Source organism: Schistocerca americana, chromosome 1, assembly GCF_021461395.2.
Source record: "Schistocerca americana isolate TAMUIC-IGC-003095 chromosome 1, iqSchAmer2.1, whole genome shotgun sequence".
Lineage (NCBI taxonomy): Eukaryota > Metazoa > Arthropoda > Insecta > Orthoptera > Acrididae > Schistocerca > Schistocerca americana.
The window spans coordinates 166,466,136-166,486,948 of NC_060119.1; the positions used below are offsets into that span (position 1 = coordinate 166,466,136).

At 44.4% G+C, this 20,813-nt stretch overlaps 1 protein-coding gene across 1 annotated transcript in view; it reads right to left on the minus strand.

Moving 5' to 3' along the window:
• LOC124612781 (glycoprotein 3-alpha-L-fucosyltransferase A-like) overlaps nucleotides 1-18,505 on the minus strand; it is a 79,921-nt gene extending 61,416 nt beyond the window's left edge. The window contains exon 1 of the mRNA XM_047141220.1: nucleotides 18,420-18,505. Within this exon, the coding sequence (XP_046997176.1) occupies nucleotides 18,420-18,472 (53 nt within the window). The 5' untranslated portion in view covers nucleotides 18,473-18,505. The remainder of the gene's footprint in view (nucleotides 1-18,419) is intronic.
• Nucleotides 18,506-20,813: the final 2,308 nt, after the last annotated feature.

The following is a 20,813-nucleotide window of genomic DNA, read 5'->3' on the forward strand; positions in this document are numbered from 1 at the left end:
TCTGAAAGTATTTGTATGGAGTGTAGCCATGTATGGAAGTGAAACATGGACGACAAATAGTTTGGACAAGAAGAAAATAGAAGCTTTCGAAATGTAGTGCTACAGAAGAATGCTGAAGATTAGATGGGTAGATCACATGACTAATGAGGAGGTATTGAATAGAATTGGGGAGAAGAGGAGTTTGTGGCACAACTTGACCAAAAGAAGGGTCCGGTTGGTAGGACATGTTCTGAGGCATCAAGGGATCACAAATTTAGCGTTGGAGGGCAGTGTGGAGGGTAAAAATCATAGAGGGAGACCAAGAGATGAATACACTAAGCAGATTCAGAAGGACGTAGGTTGCAGTAAGTACTGGGAGATGAAGAAGCTTGCAGAGGATAGAGTAGCATGGAGAGCTGCATCAAACCAGTCTCAGGACTGAAGACCACAACAACAACAACAACATAGAGAAGAACAGGCAGAAGTAAAGCTCTAAGGCCGAGTCGTGAGTAGTACTTAGATAGCTCGGACCTAGTCAGTCTCTGGCACGGCAACAGAGCGGAGACGCTGGTGTTTCTGTGTGCGGAGCAAAAGCTTGCCTTGTTTACATGCTGATGGCTGTTGCTTACGTGCCGGATTAGCGTCTACAACACAGGGCGAGCTGTTATCGTAAATCTACCCTCCGACTTAATTTCTGCAACTACTATTCCCGATCCAGAGCACTCGAAGTGGAGCGTTTTCTGTCAGATGAAGTCAAGATCCCGACGAGCGACATCATAGCAATACACTTGTCGATTGTGAACAGTGCGGTGTATGTTAAATCGTTAACGACGCAGTGTGCATTCTGCTCGAGACCAAAGAGGTCATGCTGACGGCAATCCTGGTGCGGTGACCGTCGACTACGCAGGTTTAAACATGCGTAGGATACGCACTTTCAGAATGCCTTTCGAACACTGACGATACAGCACAGTCCACGGCCATACTGCGGAGAAATGGACGCAATTTCTGACATGTCATACGACTCCTGACAATTCACCACTGATCTCCGAAACCACGTCCCATCCTAACTACAGATTGACGGATGCCATACAATAACTATGTATGATGGACAACCTCGGACCTGTTCCGAGTGGGACGAAGAAGGCAGTCTTAGATCCGAATGCCTATAATGGAGAATTACACAACTTGCAGCCACCGACGGACCACCGGCTTCGCAAACTACGGTGCTACTGGTGACCTATGCCACTGTTCTCCTTTCTTCTGCCACCTCACAACGACGCCCGGAAGCGACCACTGAGCCAGAGCAAACCCCAACAGAGGGCGCCTACGGACGGCCCACTGCCTCGGTTGGTCGTCGACCCGGCTTCAATGGTGCCGACTCTGCCAGCTGCTGATCCAACCATCGCCAATAATTAATCTTCAGAGGACAAAATGGACGATATACTGATGCCTACCTTCACGGAATGGCATGAAAAAATGGTTCAAATGGCTCTGAGCACTATGGGACTCAACTGCTGAGGTCATTAGTCCCCTAGAACTTAGAACTAGTTGAACCTAACTAACATAAGGACATCACAAACATCCATGCCCGAGGCAGGATTCGAACCTGCGACCGTAGCGGTCTTGCGGTTCCAGACTACAGCGCCTATAACCGCACGGCCACTTCGGCCGGCGGAATGGCATGAAGAGGAGGTCGAAGAGCAGGACTCGTTACAGGACTCAGCATCATCACCGCCGCTCAAGTAATCATACTCTCCCCAGAACCCCCTTGGGGCGAGCAGGATGAAGTTCCACTGTGACGTCCACGTCACAGTGGATCATTCTCCAGCAGACCGCCACCAGGCCTGTCAAATAGCAACAATCAACACTTACAACATCCATTCAAGGTGGAAAATTCGCCATATGCAGGAGGTCTTGTGATTTTGATTTCGCCCTCCTGCAGGAAGTTCACTTGGCCAGTCTCCCAGATATCAATGGCTATACCGTCCGCACCTCCGCAGGTGATCCCATGGCTGTGGAATGGCCATCTACACCCACGAAGGGATTCCTGTCACCCATGTCGCCTTCCTTCCATCAGCTCGGGCCATGGCACTCACTGCCATGGGGAAATACTTCATTAATTTCTACGCAATATCGGCCATTGACCAACGACATGGATGGCCTTAGCTTCATTCTAAGGACATCACCCACTGTTCTTAGGACGATATGAACACTACCTGCTAGGAGGAATGGAAAATGAAGGTGGTGTATTAGTGGTAGTAGACAAGGAACTCAAATCCACAGAGGTAGAAATTGAAGCTGTATGTGAGATTGTTTGAGAAAAACTCTGTATCAGGGGTGGGGATAAAACGATAATCGGATCCTGATGTCACCAAAAACCTGAGAGGAAACATCAGTTCACTTTTCTTAGTTCCCAAAAGTAGTGGGGATATGTTCATACCACCCCACTCTCCACTGTTTCCTGATGTATCCAAGATGGCGGCGATGATGTCATCCAAGATGGCAACAGCACCTTATGTCACCCAAGATGGCGGCAATGGCGTCATTCAGGATGGTTCATTTTGGCAGGAAGTTTGAATTTTGGTGGGGAGATAGGTCAATTGCGCTACCTCCACTAACCTAAGTCATCTGACCATCACCTCTTCCTAGGGATTGGCAAGAAGCCTGAATTTTGGAGGGAAGATATGTCAGTCTGTCATTGTCAGTATGTCTCTACCAACCTAAGAAAATGGTGGGAAAGAATGGGCACTTGAGCAACCTCCACTGACCTAAATCATCCAACCACCACCTCACCCTATAGATTGGTAGGAAGTCTGAATTTTGGAGAAAAGATAGATCAATCGGGCTATCTCTACTAACTTAAGAAAATGGCAGGAAAGAAAGGGCACTTGGGTTACCTCCACTAACCTAAGTCACCGGACCGCCACCTTATCCTAGGAAATGGCGGGGAGAGAACTCGGCCTATGCTGGACATAAGTTTTTAACTTGCATGCACTATTTAGTTAAACAATTAGAGGCAGCATCACCATCCAGTATAGTCGCCATAGGGTCCAGAGTCCAACTGACCCAGTACACAGTACCACCACCAGAGGGCGCTGTCATCCTTTCTGTGACGAATCCAAGATGGCGGCCATGATGTCAGCTGATGATGCAAGTAACATTATCCAAAATGGAGGATTTTGGCGGGAAACAGTTTGTTAACTACGAGGTCGGGACCTAGTAGACAGTACTGCCACCAGAGACCAGTGTAGGCATATGCATGTGATTTTACAAATTAGCTTTATGTAAAATTGTAAATTGGTGTAGTGTGGAAAAGCGTTTAGCTTATCTTGAACAGCTTTTGGAGCACAAGAAAGACCAAAAGTAAGACAGTAAAAATATTCTCTGGAATATAAACGAAAATCGATATTAAATTATGAAATACGAAAATAATAGACAATGTCTCATGTGATAAGTAAATACCTATTTTCCCCTACTCCTATCAGGTGGGAAGGCTTTAGGCCATTGTCCCAGACAAAAATTTAAATTTTGCATACTTATGTATGTATGTATATTGGTTTGTGTAACTCTGTACTTGGTAGTCTGTCCCTTTTCAATAATTACAGAAGGAACGAATACTTTCGAGCTGTGAATTACACCCTGCTTGGGCAGTGCTGTTAGTGAATCATGGCTACAGCCTGCAGTGTAGAACAGTTACCGTGGAAAGTTCCAAAGGAATGAATACGTTGCAGGTGCACTAGCAACACACTCACCAATCGGGGCTGCCTGTGCGTAATATGTTGTGATACAAAACTCTGTCAGTCAATTGTTCTGACAAGACACAAATGGTACTGAAATGCTTAAAGTTACTTAATTTTAACAGTAAGGAGAAAATCGATGTAATTAAAATAAGTTAATATTTGTATTTCTGTCCAATAATGGGATGAATAGCGTAAACTCTCTTTTATGTTGCTGAATCAAATGGCTCAAATGCCTCTGAGCGCTGTGGGACTTAACTTCTGAGGTCATCAGTCCCCTAGAACTTAGTACTACGTAAACCTAACTAACCTAAGGACATCACACAGATCCATGCGAGGCAGGATTCGAACCTGCGACCGTAGCGGTCTCGCGGTTCCAGACTGTTACGCCTAGAAACATTCGGCCACTCCGGCCGGCGTTGGTTAATCCCACTGTATTAAAAATTTAGTAGGGTCCAGCATCGAACCTACTGCGCATTTTAAAGGAAGGGTTCAGTAACAATATCTTTTAGTAGTTACGTTAAATACCGCCCACCCCAAAAATTAACAAGTGAAGGTCAGCTATTTTGCACTCTAAAGCAAAATGTACACTCCTGGAAATGGAAAAAAGAACACATTGACACCGGTGTGTCAGACCCACCATACTTGCTCCGGACACTGCGAGAGGGCTGTACAAGCAATGATCACACGCACGCCACAGCGGACACACCAGGAACCGCGGTGTTGGCCGTCGAATGGCGCTAGCTGCGCAGCATTTGTGCACCGCCGCCGTCAGTGTCAGCCAGTTTGCCGTGGCAGTCTTTAACACTGGTAGCATGCCGCGACAGCGTTGACGTGAACCGTATGTGCAGTTGACGGACTTTGAGCGAGGGCGTATAGTGGGCATGCGGGAGGCCGGGTGGACGTACCGCCGAATTGCTCAACACGTGGGGCGTGAGGTCTCAGTACATCGATGTTGTCGCCAGTGGTCGGCGGAAGGTGCACGTGCCTGTCGACCTGGGACCGGACCGCAGCGACGCACGGATGCACGCCAAGACCGTAGGATCCTACGCAGTGCCGTAGGGGACCGCACCGCCACTTCCCAGCAAATTAGGGACACTGTTGCTCCTGGGGTATCGGCGAGGACCATTCGCAACCGTCTCCATGAAGCTGGGCTACGGTCCCGCACACCGTTAGGCCGTCTTCCGCTCACGCCCCAACATCGTGCAGCCCGCCTCCAGTGGTGTCGCGACAGGCGTGAATGGAGGGACGAATGGAGACGTGTCGTCTTCAGCGATGAGAGTCGCTTCTGCCTTGGTGCCAATGATGGTCGTATGCGTGTTTGGCGCCGTGCAGGTGAGCGGCACAATCAGGACTGCATACGACCGAGGCACACAGGGCCAACACCCGGCATCATGGTGTGGGGAGCGATCTCCTACACTGGCCGTACACCACTGGTGATCGTCGAGGGGACACTGAATAGTGCACGGTACATCCAAACCGTCATCGAACCCATCGTTCTACCATTCCTAGACCGGCAAGGGAACTTGCTGTTCCAACAGGACAATGCACGTCCGCATGTATCTCGTGCCACCCAACGTGCTCTAGAAGGTGTAAGTCAACTACCCTGGCCAGCAAGATCTCCGGATCTGTCCCCCATTGAGCATGTTTGGGACTGGATGAAGCGTCGTCTCACGCGGTCTGCACGTCCAGCACGAACGCTGGTCCAACTGAGGCGCCAGGTGGAAATGGCATGGCAAGCCGTTCCACAGGACTACATCCAGCATCTCTACGATCGTCTCCATGGGAGAATAGCAGCCTGCATCGCTGCGAAAGGTGTATATACACTGTACTAGTGCCGACATTGTGCATGCTCTGTTGCCTGTGTCTATGTGCCTGTGGTTCTGTCAGTGTGATCATGTGATGTATCTGACCCCAGGAGTGTGTCAATAAAGTTTCCCCTTCCTGGGACAATGAATTCACGGTGTTCTTATTTCAATTTCCAGGAGTGTATATTTACCTATTTAGAATCTGAAGTGCCAAACTGTCTTTCAGCATTTTCATTGTCAATCGATGTCATAGAGACACGTTCTGCAAATGTGGCACTCTCAAAAGGCTAATATACACTATATGATCAAAAGTATCCGGGCACTTGGCTAGAAATGACTTACAAGTTCGTGGCGTCCTCCATCGGTAACGCTGGAATTCAATATGGTGTTGGCCCACCCTTAGCCTTGATGACAGCTTCCACTCTCGCAGGCATACGTACAATCAGGTGCTGGAAGATTTCTTGGGGAATGGCAGCCCGTTCTTCACGGAGTGCTGCGCTGAGGAGAGGTATGGATATCGGTCGATGAGGCCTGGCACGAAGTCGCCTTTCCAAAACATCCCAAAGGTGTTCCATAGGATTCAGGTCAGGATCTGTGCAGGCCAGTCCATCACAGGAATATTATTGTCGTGTAACCACTCCGTCACAGGAAGTGTATTATGATCAGGTGCTCGATCGTGTTGAAAGATGCAATCGCCATCCCCGAATTGCTCTTCAGCATTGGGAAGCAAGAAGGTGTTTAAAACATCAGTGTAGGCCTGTGCTGTGACAGTGCCACGCAAAACAACAAGGGGTGCAAGACTCCTCCATGAAAAACACGAGCACACCATAACACCACCGCCTCCGAATTTTACTGTTGGTACTGCACACGCTGGCAGACGACGTTAACCGCGCATTCGCCATACCCACACCCTGCCGTCGGATCGCCACATTGTGTACCATGATTCGTTACTCCGCATAACGTTTTTCCACTGTTCAATCTTCCGATGTTTACGCTCCTTACACGAAGCGAGAAGTCTTTGGGCATTTGCCGACATGATGTGTGGCTTATGAGCAGCCGCTCGACCATGAAATTCAAGTTTTTTCGCAGTGAATCCTGATACAGTTTGGGATTCCTGTCTGATGGTCTGGATAGATGTCTACCTATTACACGTTACGATCCTCTTCAGCTGTCGGCGGTCTCTATCAGTCAACAGACGAGGTCAGCCTGCACCCTTTTTTTGTGCTGTACGTGTCCTTTCATGTTTCCACTTCACTGTCTCATCGGAAACAGTGGATCTATGGAAGTTTAGGAGTGTGTAAATCTCGCGTACAGACATATGACACAAGTGACACCCAATCACTTGACCACGTTCGAAGTCCGTGAGTTTCGCGGAGCGCCCAGTTCTGCTCTCTCACGGTGTCTAAGGACTACTGAGGTCGCTGATATCGGATGCCTGGCAGTAGGTGGCAGCATAATGCACCTAATATGAAAAACGTATGTTTTGGGGGTGTCCGGATACTTTTGATCACATAGCATATGTTGAAATTTCATGAATTAGGGGCACCGAGCGGTGTAGCGCAGTTGTTATCAACATTCGGGAGGACGACAGATCAAACCCAAGTCCGGTGATCCTGATTAGGTTTTCCGTGATTTCTCTAAATCGTTTCAGGCAAATGCCGGGTTGGATCCTACGAAAGGGCACGGCCGCTTTCCTCCTCCATCCTCTCCTAATCCGAGATTGTGTTCCGTCTCTAACGACGGTACGTTAAACATTAATCTCCTCCTCTGACTTGCGGTTACCACATTCGGTCTCCTTTGGTAACTCGTAAATGTGTACAAGCTGGCTGGATTATTGATGCGAATGATTGCGAATTTCTGTGAGATATACACAATAAATGCAATATCACTATTAGAATTTAATAAATTAGTCATAATATCCTGTTACTATATGTAGGAACATAATCACAATACGTGTTTCTAAATTCTGTGCTTCTTCAATAGAAGTAAATTTTCTAGTTATGTCAGGAGAGTTGGAGGGGTTAAGACTCTAAAAATACAGATTTTGATATTATTGAGATGGTTAGTTTCGAGATTACATGTCACAAGACCTGAATTAACTGCACAAAAGAGTGAAAGGGTCATGTTGTGTACATAGTTCCGCGTAGTCAGCGCGTACACAACTTTCCCACCAGAGCGCGCCCCGCTAAGCAACAGCGCAGGCGCAGCGCTCGTCCGTCTCCGCACTATGAGATGTCGCTGCCCATAGACGGACCAAATTCTGCTTCCGCCGATCCGCGTATTAATATGTAACGCAGCCAATGAGATTGCTGCTAACGTAGAACCTTTTCTCCTCACGGATCACACTCGCGCAGTGATACCTGAACGCTCGAGGTATTATAAAGAGTGTACAGATCTCCGATTGGTCAGTCTACATTTGCCTGTACCAGTCTATATTCAACTTTCCGTCTGCGACCAATAAGATTACCATATTCCTGTGCATAGCCATGAAGATAAAGGCTTCAGAGGACGGCATAAAAGGCGACAAAGGAACCACCCCTTCCCTTGGTGCGTTGATTTCCACGCACTATGCGGTCGAAAGCGACAGTTCGCAGTGCGATGAGCGACAGGGCGGCGACCTTTGACGCTGGTAACACTGCCCGAACCATTCAAATCTTCAACACTGCTCTAAGAAAATCGTGGACCTGCGACCCCATTGAATGTGATCACACTCGCTTGGAGTGCAGCGCGCTCGCAATTTTTGAACTGGTGCACCGGATGGAACCATTTGGGACTGTTCAAAACCATTCGACGAAATCTGAATTTGATTCGAAACAGTAAAGGGTGTTTATAATTTTTCGGCCCTTCTGTTTGTTGCCCTCGTTTGGCATCATCATAAGAGGCGTGACGTTGACACATGCGAGAGTAAAACGGTAAATGGTCCCTGTACGACGCCCTCGTTTGGTAACACCTTTAGTTCCGCCCACGCACCTTTGTTGATCACTTTCAATGTACCTGTACAGATACAAACCATTCATTGATACCTAGTCATTGGTGTATAAGGACGACACAAATTACATTTCGCATGTAGGCAGCAAACGCTAGTGCAATGACGTAGCGCCACTCAGCTGTTTTGTTTTGACAGACAAGAAAATCATTTTGACGGCAGAGAAAGATACATATTTTGATTTCAATGATTCATTTATTGATCACAATAAATATTCAGTAACAGATGACGCCCCCTCTAGCAGTAATAACAGCCTGACATCGGCGTCGACAGCTCAAGATTACAGAATTGACATAGTCCAGGGGTATGTTGGTCCAGAGGCAAATTCCCCAGCTGTTCCTGACTGACGATGTATGTGCCTTAGCCGTTGACCTATGTAATCACACACATTTTCAATTGGACTTAAGTCTGGGCTGTTGGTAGGCCATTCCATCAAGAAGATGTCGACAGCTTTCAAACGATTTGGACGGTCTGGGCGATGTGATGACAAGTGGTTCAAATGGCTCTGAGCACTATGGGACTTAACTTCTGAGGTCATCAGTCCCCTAGAACTTAGAACTACTGGAACCTAACCAACCTAAGGACATCACACACATCCGTGCCCGAGGCAGGATTCGAACCTGCGGCCGTAGCAGCAGCGCGGTTCCAGACTGTAGCTCCTGGAACCGCTCGGCCACTCCGGCCGGCGATGCCAAGTGCTATTCTGCATCAGTGTGAAGCACGATCCAAATGCTGCAGCCTCCAGGATGATGTATGTTCCACCATCTCATCCTGGTGCGGCTGGGCATTCAGCGCTAGAGTTGGTGCCGTGAGGGGAGGAATTTTCGCTTTGAATCTGATGCCTCCTCAAACAATGACAGACCTGCCCCAAAATGCAGTCTGAGGGGAAATGACGACTGGATGATTCCCCGCATCCCCATCATAGCACCAAACACGGGGCCTGCCATTATGGTCCTCCATAGAGGAACGTGATTCATAACATGAAGAACACTCGGTGCCAACACTATACTCTATTGCATGTGCTGCCTCTCAAACCGCAACCTGGCAATACAATGTGCATGTGTCAAGGTGGGCAGCTTCATTGAGACGTGCAGATCACTGTGTCCTTCCCGTAGCCGTCCCCAAACTGTTTGTGCTGACGTCACTCTATCAGGAGCCGCAGCATGGTGAGTGATTAAGAGTCTGTGCTGTTGCTCGTCGGACCCAGGTTGCCTGCTGCGCAATAGCGCGATCCTTCCAGATTATAGTGCAACAGTGAGGGTCATAGCCTGGGTGTTATGCGGGTACGGCTGTCTCCTGATGTCGTTAAATTTATAGTAAGGCCTTATGGGACCAAACTGCTGAGGTCATCGATCCCTACGTCTACACACTACTTAATCTAATTTAAAGTAACTTACTCTATGGACAACACACACACCCATGCCGGAGGGAGGACTCGAACCTCCGACGGTGGGAAGCCGCACGGACCGTGACAAGGCGCCCTAGACCGCGCGGCTGATGTCGTTACCGCACCCTTCACACCACACTTTATGACATGCGTAACACGTCTGCAATATAATGCTTTGACCTGGCATCTCCAAATAAAGCAATGGCTTGGCTAACATCAGCAGAAAAGAGATGCTCTGTACCATATTTCTGTAAAACAAAAGAAACATTTAAGTCCACTGTTCTGAGATAATCCAGAGTTTAAGGGACATGTTGTCATTCACAGATTCCTCACTGTGCACTGAAGAAAAGTGATGATAACATGGAGAAGAAACACACTGAACCCTGCGACCGCCGTCTGCCGAATGATTTGCTTGTCCATCAAATCAAAACAACTCAGTAGTGCAACGTCACTTCACTAGTATTTGCTACCCACATGCGAAATGTAACGTGTGCCGAAATGTTTCCCTATAAACCAGTGCCCTTGTATCACTGAATGGCTTGTCTCTATAAAGTTACGCTTACAATTGCGTAACAAAGGTGCGTGGGTGGCACTGCGGTGTTGCCGAATTGGAGGATTGTAGAAGGACTCTGCAGTTTTATTCGCGCATGTGTCAGTGTCAGACTCCCCCTGACCATGCCACAGAATGGCGCGAAACAGGAGTGCTGTAAGAGCATAAACACCCTTTGCTGCTTTGTATCAAGTTCAAATTTCGTCGAGTTGTTTTGAATGGTCCCTTGTGGTTCCATCATGTGCACCAGAACAAAAATTGCGATCGGGCTACACTCCAAAGGGATGCAATAGCGTTCAGTAGGGTTGAAGAATTGCATCCGTAGCTGGGCAACGTTAATCAAAAACATAACTTCGCTAATCGTTAATCCGTTGAAAATAAAGTTAACTTCGTTAAGGGGGGTAGGACGTCAAACGGACCCACTTGGAGCAGGAGAGGCACCACAGTACATTTTAATTTCCACTGTCTATACTTTTACAAATAAATTCATAAAGCTTTGTCAGCATGACCAGGAAGGATTCAGAATTCACACTCATAGAAGTGGATGTTCGAAAACATAACGAAATTATTTTTTTTACATGTGAAATTTCGTCATTTTTTCACTTACTAATGGCAGTATTTGTTGCTATAGGTACACTTTTCTTCATAAGTAAGAGAGATTATTCTATGAATTTTGGACAGCGTACAAACCATACTTAAAGGTGTATGGAACTCTGGAATTTTCCAAATCTATTAAAAATTGTGGTAAAAATTGAGGTAATTAAAATGTGTTTTTTCTAAACATGAAGTTTAAAATATAACAGTTCATTCGTTTTTTAATAAACTAAATAAATTCTAGAGTTTCATACACTTGTGAGTATGGTCTGTATGCTGTGCAAAATTCATAGAAGAATCTCTATAACTTATGAAGAAAAGTGTACATATAGCAGCCATTAGTAAGTGAAAAAATGATGAAATTCCGCACTTAAAAAAAATTTATTTTGTTATGTTTTCGAACTTCCACTGCAATGAGTGTGAATCCTGAATCCTTCCTGGTGTTGCTGACAAAGTTTTATGAATTTATTTGTAAAATTATAGACACTGGAAATTAAAATGTCCTGTGATGCCTCTCCTGCTCCAAGTCGGTCCGTTTGACGTCCTACCCCCCTTAAACGCTTACAGAAGATTTATCGGAAGTTGAAGATAACAGTTAATCGTTAACTCGTTTACCATGCACTGGTCTACACTAGCTTGAGACACACCGCAACCAATTACTGCAATGCGAGGAGATTCTCCAGAGCTTCTCTCCTGTATTCTTTTAACCGTATTACTGCTACTGGCTCTGCTTTTTCTTTTCTTTTTTTTTTTTTTGCGTCCCTTGACTGAACCTACTGTTTTTTCAAACTATGCACATAGCCATTCATTCCCTCTCCTTTGTTCAAAATGGTTAAATGGGTCTAAGCACTATGGGACTTAACATCAAAGGTCATCAGGCCCCTAGACTTAGAATTACTTTAAACTAACTAACTTAAGGACATCACACACATCCATGCCCGAGGCAGGATTCGAACCTGCGACCGTAGCAGCAGCGCGGTTCCGGACTGAAGTGCCAAGAACCCCTCGGCCACAGCGGCCGGCCCTCTCCTTTGTGTTGCTTCAAATTGTTAAGGCTGGATGTGTGAGCACTAATTGATATTTTAGCCAAGTACAGTTTACAACCGAAAAGTATTTCTTCTCCCGATCTGGATACAAAGGTTACGTAATCATTTAAGTGCGGCCACTGATTTTCATTAGTTATAGAGCTAGATACAATTCCATGATTTAGTTCTCACTCTCATTGCACTAACAAAAAGTAGTACTTCACGCAAACTCTGCAAACAAACTAGTTATTCTCTCTTGCACTCGATTCACACACCTACATGATCCGGACTTGTCAGAATACGATTCCGTAGGCGGCGCAGTGTCCTTTTTATGATAAATACGAGGTACCCAATTATCGATTAAAGGGCTCAAAAAAAGTCAGCGGGAGTTAAACACTCCATTAACTTTAAATTAACTAAAAAGTTAATCCGTTACTCGAAAAGTTAACTTCGTTAGTAATTAACGATTAACGATATTGTGCTCATCTATGGTTGGATCATCCGCGGAGTATCGTCAGTGTCAACAGTTGTCGAGAACGTCGTCCTGTTACTCATCCCATTGCGAACTGTCGTTTTCGATCGCGAAATGTGTAGAAACCAACGACCCAAGAGAAGGGCTAGTTTCTTTGACGACCTTTATGTCACATCCTGAGGCCTTTTCGTGTCGATTCTGAGCGGTGGTGTATCTGAAATATTTTCCTCGCCCACCCACAACAACAAAAATCACGTGACTTAAAAGCTGGGTGTCGTGGGTCTGACCTCCGTCTCAGAGGCGTTAGAAGAAGGCGTGAAAGGCGTGAAGTAAGACGGGCTGTGACAACGTTCCCACCGTGTGACACGTTCACGGTGGCGTTGGGTAGAATTCGTTTGAAATTTGCTGCCAGTGTGACATGATTAACCCACGTTATACCTCACATTAACTTCTGAGCTCTTGCGTTTCTTTCGCACGTGTGGATAACTTTCTGTTAAAAGCATCGTGGAGCCCGAGGGTGACGTAGCAGGGGGCTACACTTTTGCACCGTCACAGAGGCAGGCTGTAGGCATCTTTGAGCAAAGTTTCAAACTTCTGCGTCACACTGGGAGAATTCGAAAAAGTAACCCTTTAATTGTGTTGTAGTATGTATTATAGGTGATGCTTAGCGAAATCACGAGAAATCAATTCTGTACGTATAAGAGAATTCCGTAATTAATAAAATCTGTGTACTCCAGATAACAGGGGGAAGGGACAAGTGCCCTCTCTTGCTCACTCACTGCTGAGACCTATGCTTACAGGAAGATCATTTGATAAAGTATTGTAATAATGTGCTTATATGATATTTACTTGTTTCAGATGCAGCTACAGTCAGTGACCTGAGGTTTATAACGTGAAATAAGTAAGTTACACTTAAATCAAACAAAGACCTATCGGAATGGTTCGCTGACTGTAGCAAACGATAGGAATCGTGTTGAAGTCCAATGGTTCAAGACCAGTTCTACGCTCCTACGTTCGATACTTTAAAAAGCACAGCGATCACTGCGTGGTCAGCAAAGTTTAGTATCGCCGGTATATCGACTGCATTAATTTTGCAGCGAGAGCGCGCGACCACAGTGATTGTTCGGAGAGCCGTTGTAGAGTCGCAAACCTGAGCGAGAGTGGTTTGGTGCATTGCGGATAATGACTGCGTAGAGACTGCAGAGACATTTAAGCAATCATTTTTTCCGCCCTGCAAGCACAAGTAGAACGGAAAGACACCCTAATGTGAGGTATAATGGGAAGTAGCCCTGCTGCTATGCATTTTGCAGTGGTTTACGGAGTACAGATGTAAACTGATATGTGGAAACAATAAAAGTGTCGTATGGTCTTTTTGGTTTGAAGACCTCGAGCGGTAGCTCGGAAAGGGTTCCTCCCCAGTGTACAATGGCCTTTAGGATAGCTGTGTCGTTGTATCCGTTGAGCGCAGGCGACTGTAATGGGCATGTGTATTCTGTCGTGTCATGATGATGAGAGAAAGGAGAGGATGATACCTCGTTCTGGAACTTATCCTACTCCTATTGAATAGCACCATGGGGGAGGACTGCTGAACTAAACATCCCCATATGAAAGACAGATCATCAACAGTGTCACACCGCACTCATGGACTGTGCGGCTGATTCCGGCGGAGGTTCGAGTCCTCCCTCGGGCATGGATGTGTGTGTTTGTCCTTAGGATAATTTAGGTTAAGTAGTGTGAAACCTTAGGGACTGGTGACCTTAGTAGTCAAGTCCCATAAGATTTCACACACATTTGAACATTTTTTGAACAGTGTCACATGCCCTCACTTCATAAGACAATGAAGGCACATAGCCTACTCTACTAGGGGCTTACTGTCCCTATCTGAAGGGAAAGATCACCATCAAAAATAACACATGCCCTCACTTCACAATGTACTGCAAAGAGGTTTCGAATTTAATGCGGGACTTTGGCGCGAAGTTTGGTGATTAGTAACTTCAATCTACTGTCTTTCCTCCCCTTGTCGGCCAAATACTGATGGGGAAAACTTGTACCACCAGCAGAGTTAGAACTGGCTACCTCAGAATCACGAACCACCGCACTCTATTGTCGAATGTGTCTTAACAATTTCACACAGATTACTATTCTTCGACCTTAGACACATTTCACAAACATAAACGGGTAAATACGTCATTACCCAACCACCTATACTGATAAGAAAAATAGTAATTAGAAAAGGAATATTATGTAACGAGATTCAAAATTTCTTTTAAAATAGCACTCTGCAGCAGCTCTTTCTATCTCTCTGTCTCTCTCTCTATTTTTATAAACATAAGTCTTCTGAATGATTTGACACGGCTCGCCACGAATTCTGGATGTATCCAATTTCTGTCTTCCTCTACCAGTTTTTTTTCCTCCATAGCTCCCTCTGGCACCATGGAAATTATTACCTAATATCTCAAAACATGTCCCTCAACCTTTCCCTTCTCCTTCCTTACTTTTCCGATTCCTTACAAAAACTTCTCATTCCCTATCTTTTCAGTCCATCTACTATTCAACATCATACCGTAACACTAGATCTCAAACCCTTCGACTCCCTTATTCTTCGGTTTTACAATAACCTGTGATTCACTACCATACAATGCAGTGCTCCAGATGTACGTTTTCAGAAATTTCCTCCTGATATTAAGGCCTACGTTTCAGAGTAGAAGACAATTTTTAGAAATGATTGACCTGTTTCCCTGTTCTAATCTGCTTGTGATGTCCTTGATTTGGACGTCACATGTTATTTTGTTTCCAAAATAGCAGAATTCTTTTAATTCGACTGCTTCGTGGTCACCAGTTTCGAAGTTAAGTTTACAGCTAATCTCTTTTCTACCATTCCTCACAATTATCGTCCTTATTTGGTTTACTCTCAGCCCGTATTCTGTCCTCATTACGTTGTTCATTCCTTTCAGTACTACTTGTAATTCTTCCTCTCTTTCATTGAGGATAATACGTCATCTCATCACTTATATACATTACTTTGAAATTTAATCCCATTTCTAAAACTATCTTTCATTACCTTCGTTGCTTCTTCGATGTACAGGTTCAACAGTAGGGGAGAAACACTGCATCCCTGTCTTACGCACTTTTTAATTCAAGCATTTCGTCTTCCATTTTTATTGCTCTCTCTCTTTTCCTGTACATATTGTACACTATCCATCTATCCCTCTAACTTAACCCTGTTTTTCTTAGAATTTCCAACATCTTGCACCGTCTTACAGTGCCGAACACTTTTTCTAAGTGACAAACCCTATGAAGATATCTTGGATTTTCATAAGTTTTGCTTTCATTATTAACCGCCAAGTCAGAACAGCCTCTCTGTTGTCTTTACGTTCCCCAAAGTCAAACTCATCGCCATCTAATAGATCCTCAATTTTCTTTTCCATTCTTCTGCACGTTATTCTCGTCGGTGGCTGCTTTGCATGAGCTGTTAAGACCGTTATTCGATAATTCTCGCACTTATCTGCCCTTGCTTTCTTCCAGATTGTGAGAATGATGTTTTTTTCAAAAGTCTGAGGATATATTTCAGTCTCATGGGTACTACACACCAACCTGTATAGTCGTTTGGTTGTCCATTCCCCAAACGAATTTAGAAATTCTAAAAAATGGTATCCATTCCTTCTCCCTCGTTTAATCACAGGTTTGCCAAAGCTCTCTTAAACTATGACTCTAATACTGGATCCCCTATGTCTTCCATATCAACTCCAACTTTTTTTCCTATCACCCCCACCTTTTTTTTTTTTTTTTTTTTTTTTTGACTCATCAGTGTTCTGACTGGTTCGATGCGACCATCCACGAATTCCTCTCCTTGGCAGTGTTTTCCACATATTCCTTTCCTTTCCAACTCTACACAGAACCTCCTCATTCGTTATCTTATTAGTCCACCTAATTTTCAACATTCCTTTGTAGCACCACACCACAAATGCTTTCATTCTCTTCTGTTCCGGTTTCCCACAGTCCATGTTTCACTACCATGCAATACTGTGCTCCAAACGTATATTTTCAGAAATTTCTTCCGATAAATTAAGGCCTATGTTTGATACTAGTAGACTTCTCTTGGCCAGGAATGCCCTTTTTGCCAGTGCTAGTCTGCTTCTGATGTGTTCCTTGCTCCGTCCGTCATTGGTTATTTTGCTGCCTAGATAGTAGAATTCCTTACCTCCGTCTACTTCGTGACCATCAATCCTGATGTTAAGTTTCTCGCTGTTCTCATTTTTGCTACTTCTCATTACTTCCGTCTTTCTTCAATTTATTCTCAAGCCATACTCTGCACTCATTCGACTGTTCATTCCATTCATCAGATCATGTAATTTTTCTTCACTTTCACTCAGGATAGCAATGTCATCATCGAATCTAATCATTGATTTCCCTTCGCCTTGAATTTTGACTGTACTCCTGAATCTTTGTGTTATTTCCATCATTGCTTCTTCTATTTACAGACTGAACAGTAGGGGCGATGGACTACACCCCTGTCTTACACCCTTTTTAATCCGAGCACTTCGATCTTGGTCGTCCACTCTTATTATTCCCTCTTGGCTCTTGTACATATTGTAGATTACCCGTCTCTCCCTATCGATTACACCTATTTTTCTCAGAATTTCGAACATCTTGCACTATTTTGCATTGTCGAACGCCCTTTTCCAGATCGACAGATCCTATGAACGTGTCTTGATTTTTCTTTGGTCTCGCTTGCATTATCAACTGCACTGTTAGAATTGCATCTCTGATGCCTTTACCTTTTCTAAAACCAAACTTCTCTATTTTTTTCCCATTCTTCTGTATATTATTCTCATCGGCAACTTGGATGCATAAGCTGTTAAGCTGATTGTGCGATAATTCTCACACGTGTCAGCTCTTGCAGTCTTCGGAATTGTGCGGACGATATTTTTCCGAAAGTCACATGTTACGTCGCCAGACTCATACATTCTGGACACCAACTTGAATAGTCATTTTGTTGCCATTTCCCCCAATGATTCTAGAAATTCTGATGGAATGTTATCTATCCCTTCTGCCGCATTTGATCTTAAATCCTCCAAAGCTCTCTTAAATTCTGCTTCTAATACTGGATCCCGCATCTCTTCTAAATCGACTCCTGTTTCTTCTTCCATCATATCAGGCAAATCTTTCCTCTGATAGGGGCCTTCAGTGTACTCTTTCCACCTATCGACTTTCTCATCAGCATTTAACAGTGGAATTCCCGTTGCTCTCTTTAATGTTACCACCCTTGCTTATAATTTCACCGAAAGATGTTTTGCCTTTCCTATATGCTGAGTCAGTCCTTCCGACAATCATTTCTTTTTCGATTTCTTCACATTTTTCATGCAGTCACTTCGTCTTAGCTTCCCTGCATTTCCTATTTATTTGATTTCTCAGCGACTTGTATTTCTGTACTCCTGAATTCCAAATGGTTCAAATGGCTCTGAGCACCATGGGACTTAACATCTGTGGTCATAAGTTCCCTAGAACTTAGAACTACTTAAACCTAACTAACCTAAGGACATCGCACACATCCATGCCGGAGGCAGGATTCGAACCTGCGACCGTAGCGGTCACGCGGTTCCAGAATGAAGCGCCTACAACCGCACGACCACACCGGCCGGCCCCTGAATTCCCCTGAACATTTCTTTCGTCGGTCAACTGAAGTATTTCTTCCGTTACCCATGGTTTCTTTGCAGTTACCTTCTTTGTGCCTATGTTTTTCTTTCCAACTTCTGTGGTTGCCCTTTTTAGGTATAACCATTCCTCTTCAACTCAACTACTAGTCATTATCGTAGTATCTACCGAACACTTAGCTTACGCTAGTAACAATATAGGCCAAATGTTCTCCCAGATGACTTACCTGCTTGGCCGACGAGTGTAGACGACGGAAGGCAGATGTCGCTGTCTCAACATGTCGGCTGGCAAATTGGCCCACAGGACGAGCAATAGAACACAGCCCAAGACGACCAGCGAGACTGACGCAGTCAGAGCCTTTATACGTCTCATTTGGCTTTCCCCACTGAAAAATGTATCCAGACATAAACAATCATTGGCTCCGTCGCTGCGTCTCATAACGTCAACATTCTGATATGACATTTTTGTTAGAAACAGCGGATAGTAGAAAGCCTCAACGATAAGAAAGTATAATGTCACTCTATTCTCACATGTGATAAGAGGGATGAGAAAAATAGAGACTGGCCTATCGGCCCAATCTAGATGCTCAACAAGGTCTTCCAATCTATCCTCTTCCTAAGTAGTCATAAACACTTAAACCAACATTTATACTTTTCCACGAAGCAGGGTAGCTTTCATCCCACCTACTCCGCCAATGACTAACTCTACAAACCTTATACATCTTGTATTCCACCATATCAGTAACTACGATTCCGCCATACTAATGTGATTTCATCTTGAGAGAAGCCTATCTTCATTGTAGCGCAGGATTAGGGTGGAGTGAAGTTTCGGCCGGAGATTGTGAGAGCGGGGTCTTAATTTTTAAATAAGCTTTTATTTACTAGCATGTATTATAACACAGAAGCTCAAATAACATGAGCAGAAATATCTCAAAAGTTACAATAAGAAATTGACGATACTCTTCCCAGGAATAATTCCTACTTAAAATATGCGCGTCAAAATAATAACAAAAAACGTATTCTAAACAGATCCAAATATTCTTAACGAGTAATCTTACTCAGTCCAGATGACATTACAAGTGGGAACCAATGAAAAAACCCCAATATTAGCCCATAACAGCTTTACAAGTGGGCACTCAGAATCATGCTATAGAACCAAAAAGGGGACCGCGCCCAGTTTTAATCACCGTTTTCGTTCAAATTTTTGAAATTGTCAGGGCTTACCTAGAAATGAAAGTGACAGAAATGGGAACTCCAAATGGCCAAGTGTTAGAAAAAAAATACATTTTTGGCAACGATAGAGCGAGACATGAGTTATTAATGCTAGGCAGCAGTTGGCAAAGCGAAAAGCGTACGGAACGATTTTCCGAAGGTCATGGGTTCATGTCCCTGTCGGAAAAAAATTTTAAGTTTGAATTTTTACGTCACTTATGCTGGAAATAAATAGAAATAATGCTCAATATACTTAATATTTTCTTAAAATGCATAGGAATTTTATGACTGCTGTGGTGAAGTTCTACATATAGTGGACTCAATTTCTTCTGTTAGCTGACTCGTGAGGAGAGCAAACACATCCACAGTTATACGACGAGATTTTCCAAGATGAACAAGGATTATCATCGTGCATTAATAAAGTCATTCGCCCTCCCCCCCCCCCCCTCCCAAAAAAAAGGCACATCGCTAGAGCAATACTGCGATGTCTATTTTATTGCCGGAGAAAGAATTTGATCAAAAAGCTTCAAAACTGCTTTTATGTCACTGAAAGAGAAAAATAAATCACATCCCCGGAAGACTGCATCAAAATACATTCTGCTGTACATCAGCAGTTATTCTCGCCAATATTTAGCGAAATTAAGCGTTACATTCTTTTGTGTGGCCATAGTGTCCGTAGCTGCTTTATAATTCTTGAGGGTATTTTGTTCTGTCGTTGCAATAACAAAAATGCGTGATTTTTTTCACCAGACGCGTTTCGCTTTATTGAAGTAAAGCATCATCAGTGCACTGTAATTAAGTTATTTACATTTTGATTTGCTTGTAGATCCATAAACAGTTCGTTAAGAGTAAGTTGGTTTGTACTTACAGTGATTTTCGGTTGATTTCTCGCTTGCATCGGGAAATACTGTCTGCTAGCACATCGTCGTTTTTCTGCGTTAGACTCTGATAATTTTGGTCTAATTTTTAGTTGTTCTGGAGCACTATGCATTTCTTATGTTTTCCACAACACACTTTTATGAAAACCACCGTAGTCTTTTTGTTTTTGTGCTTCTAAGTATGTGTTGTGATTTGTGTTTCGTTGTGTTGCCAACATAACCTTTCCACTGCTTTGTATTTGACCTACAACTTTTTAAAAAAATTAGATTATTATATGCGTGTAATTCTATTTAATTATGTTTCTGTGCATCTATGTACTCGTTAAAGTGGGAAAGGAATAGCAATGGAGGGACTTTTTTATGTTGGGGGTGGGGGTGGGGGGGGTGGGGGGTGAAACCGCGATTAGTGGACTGAAGTATAGCAGCATGATACGTGATATGAGTTAGAGGAGAAGGGGAGGAGCGAGGATGAAATGAAATTGTGAGTGGCGGCGGGGGGGTTGTGAGAGAGTGAGAGGGGGTGAAGGATGT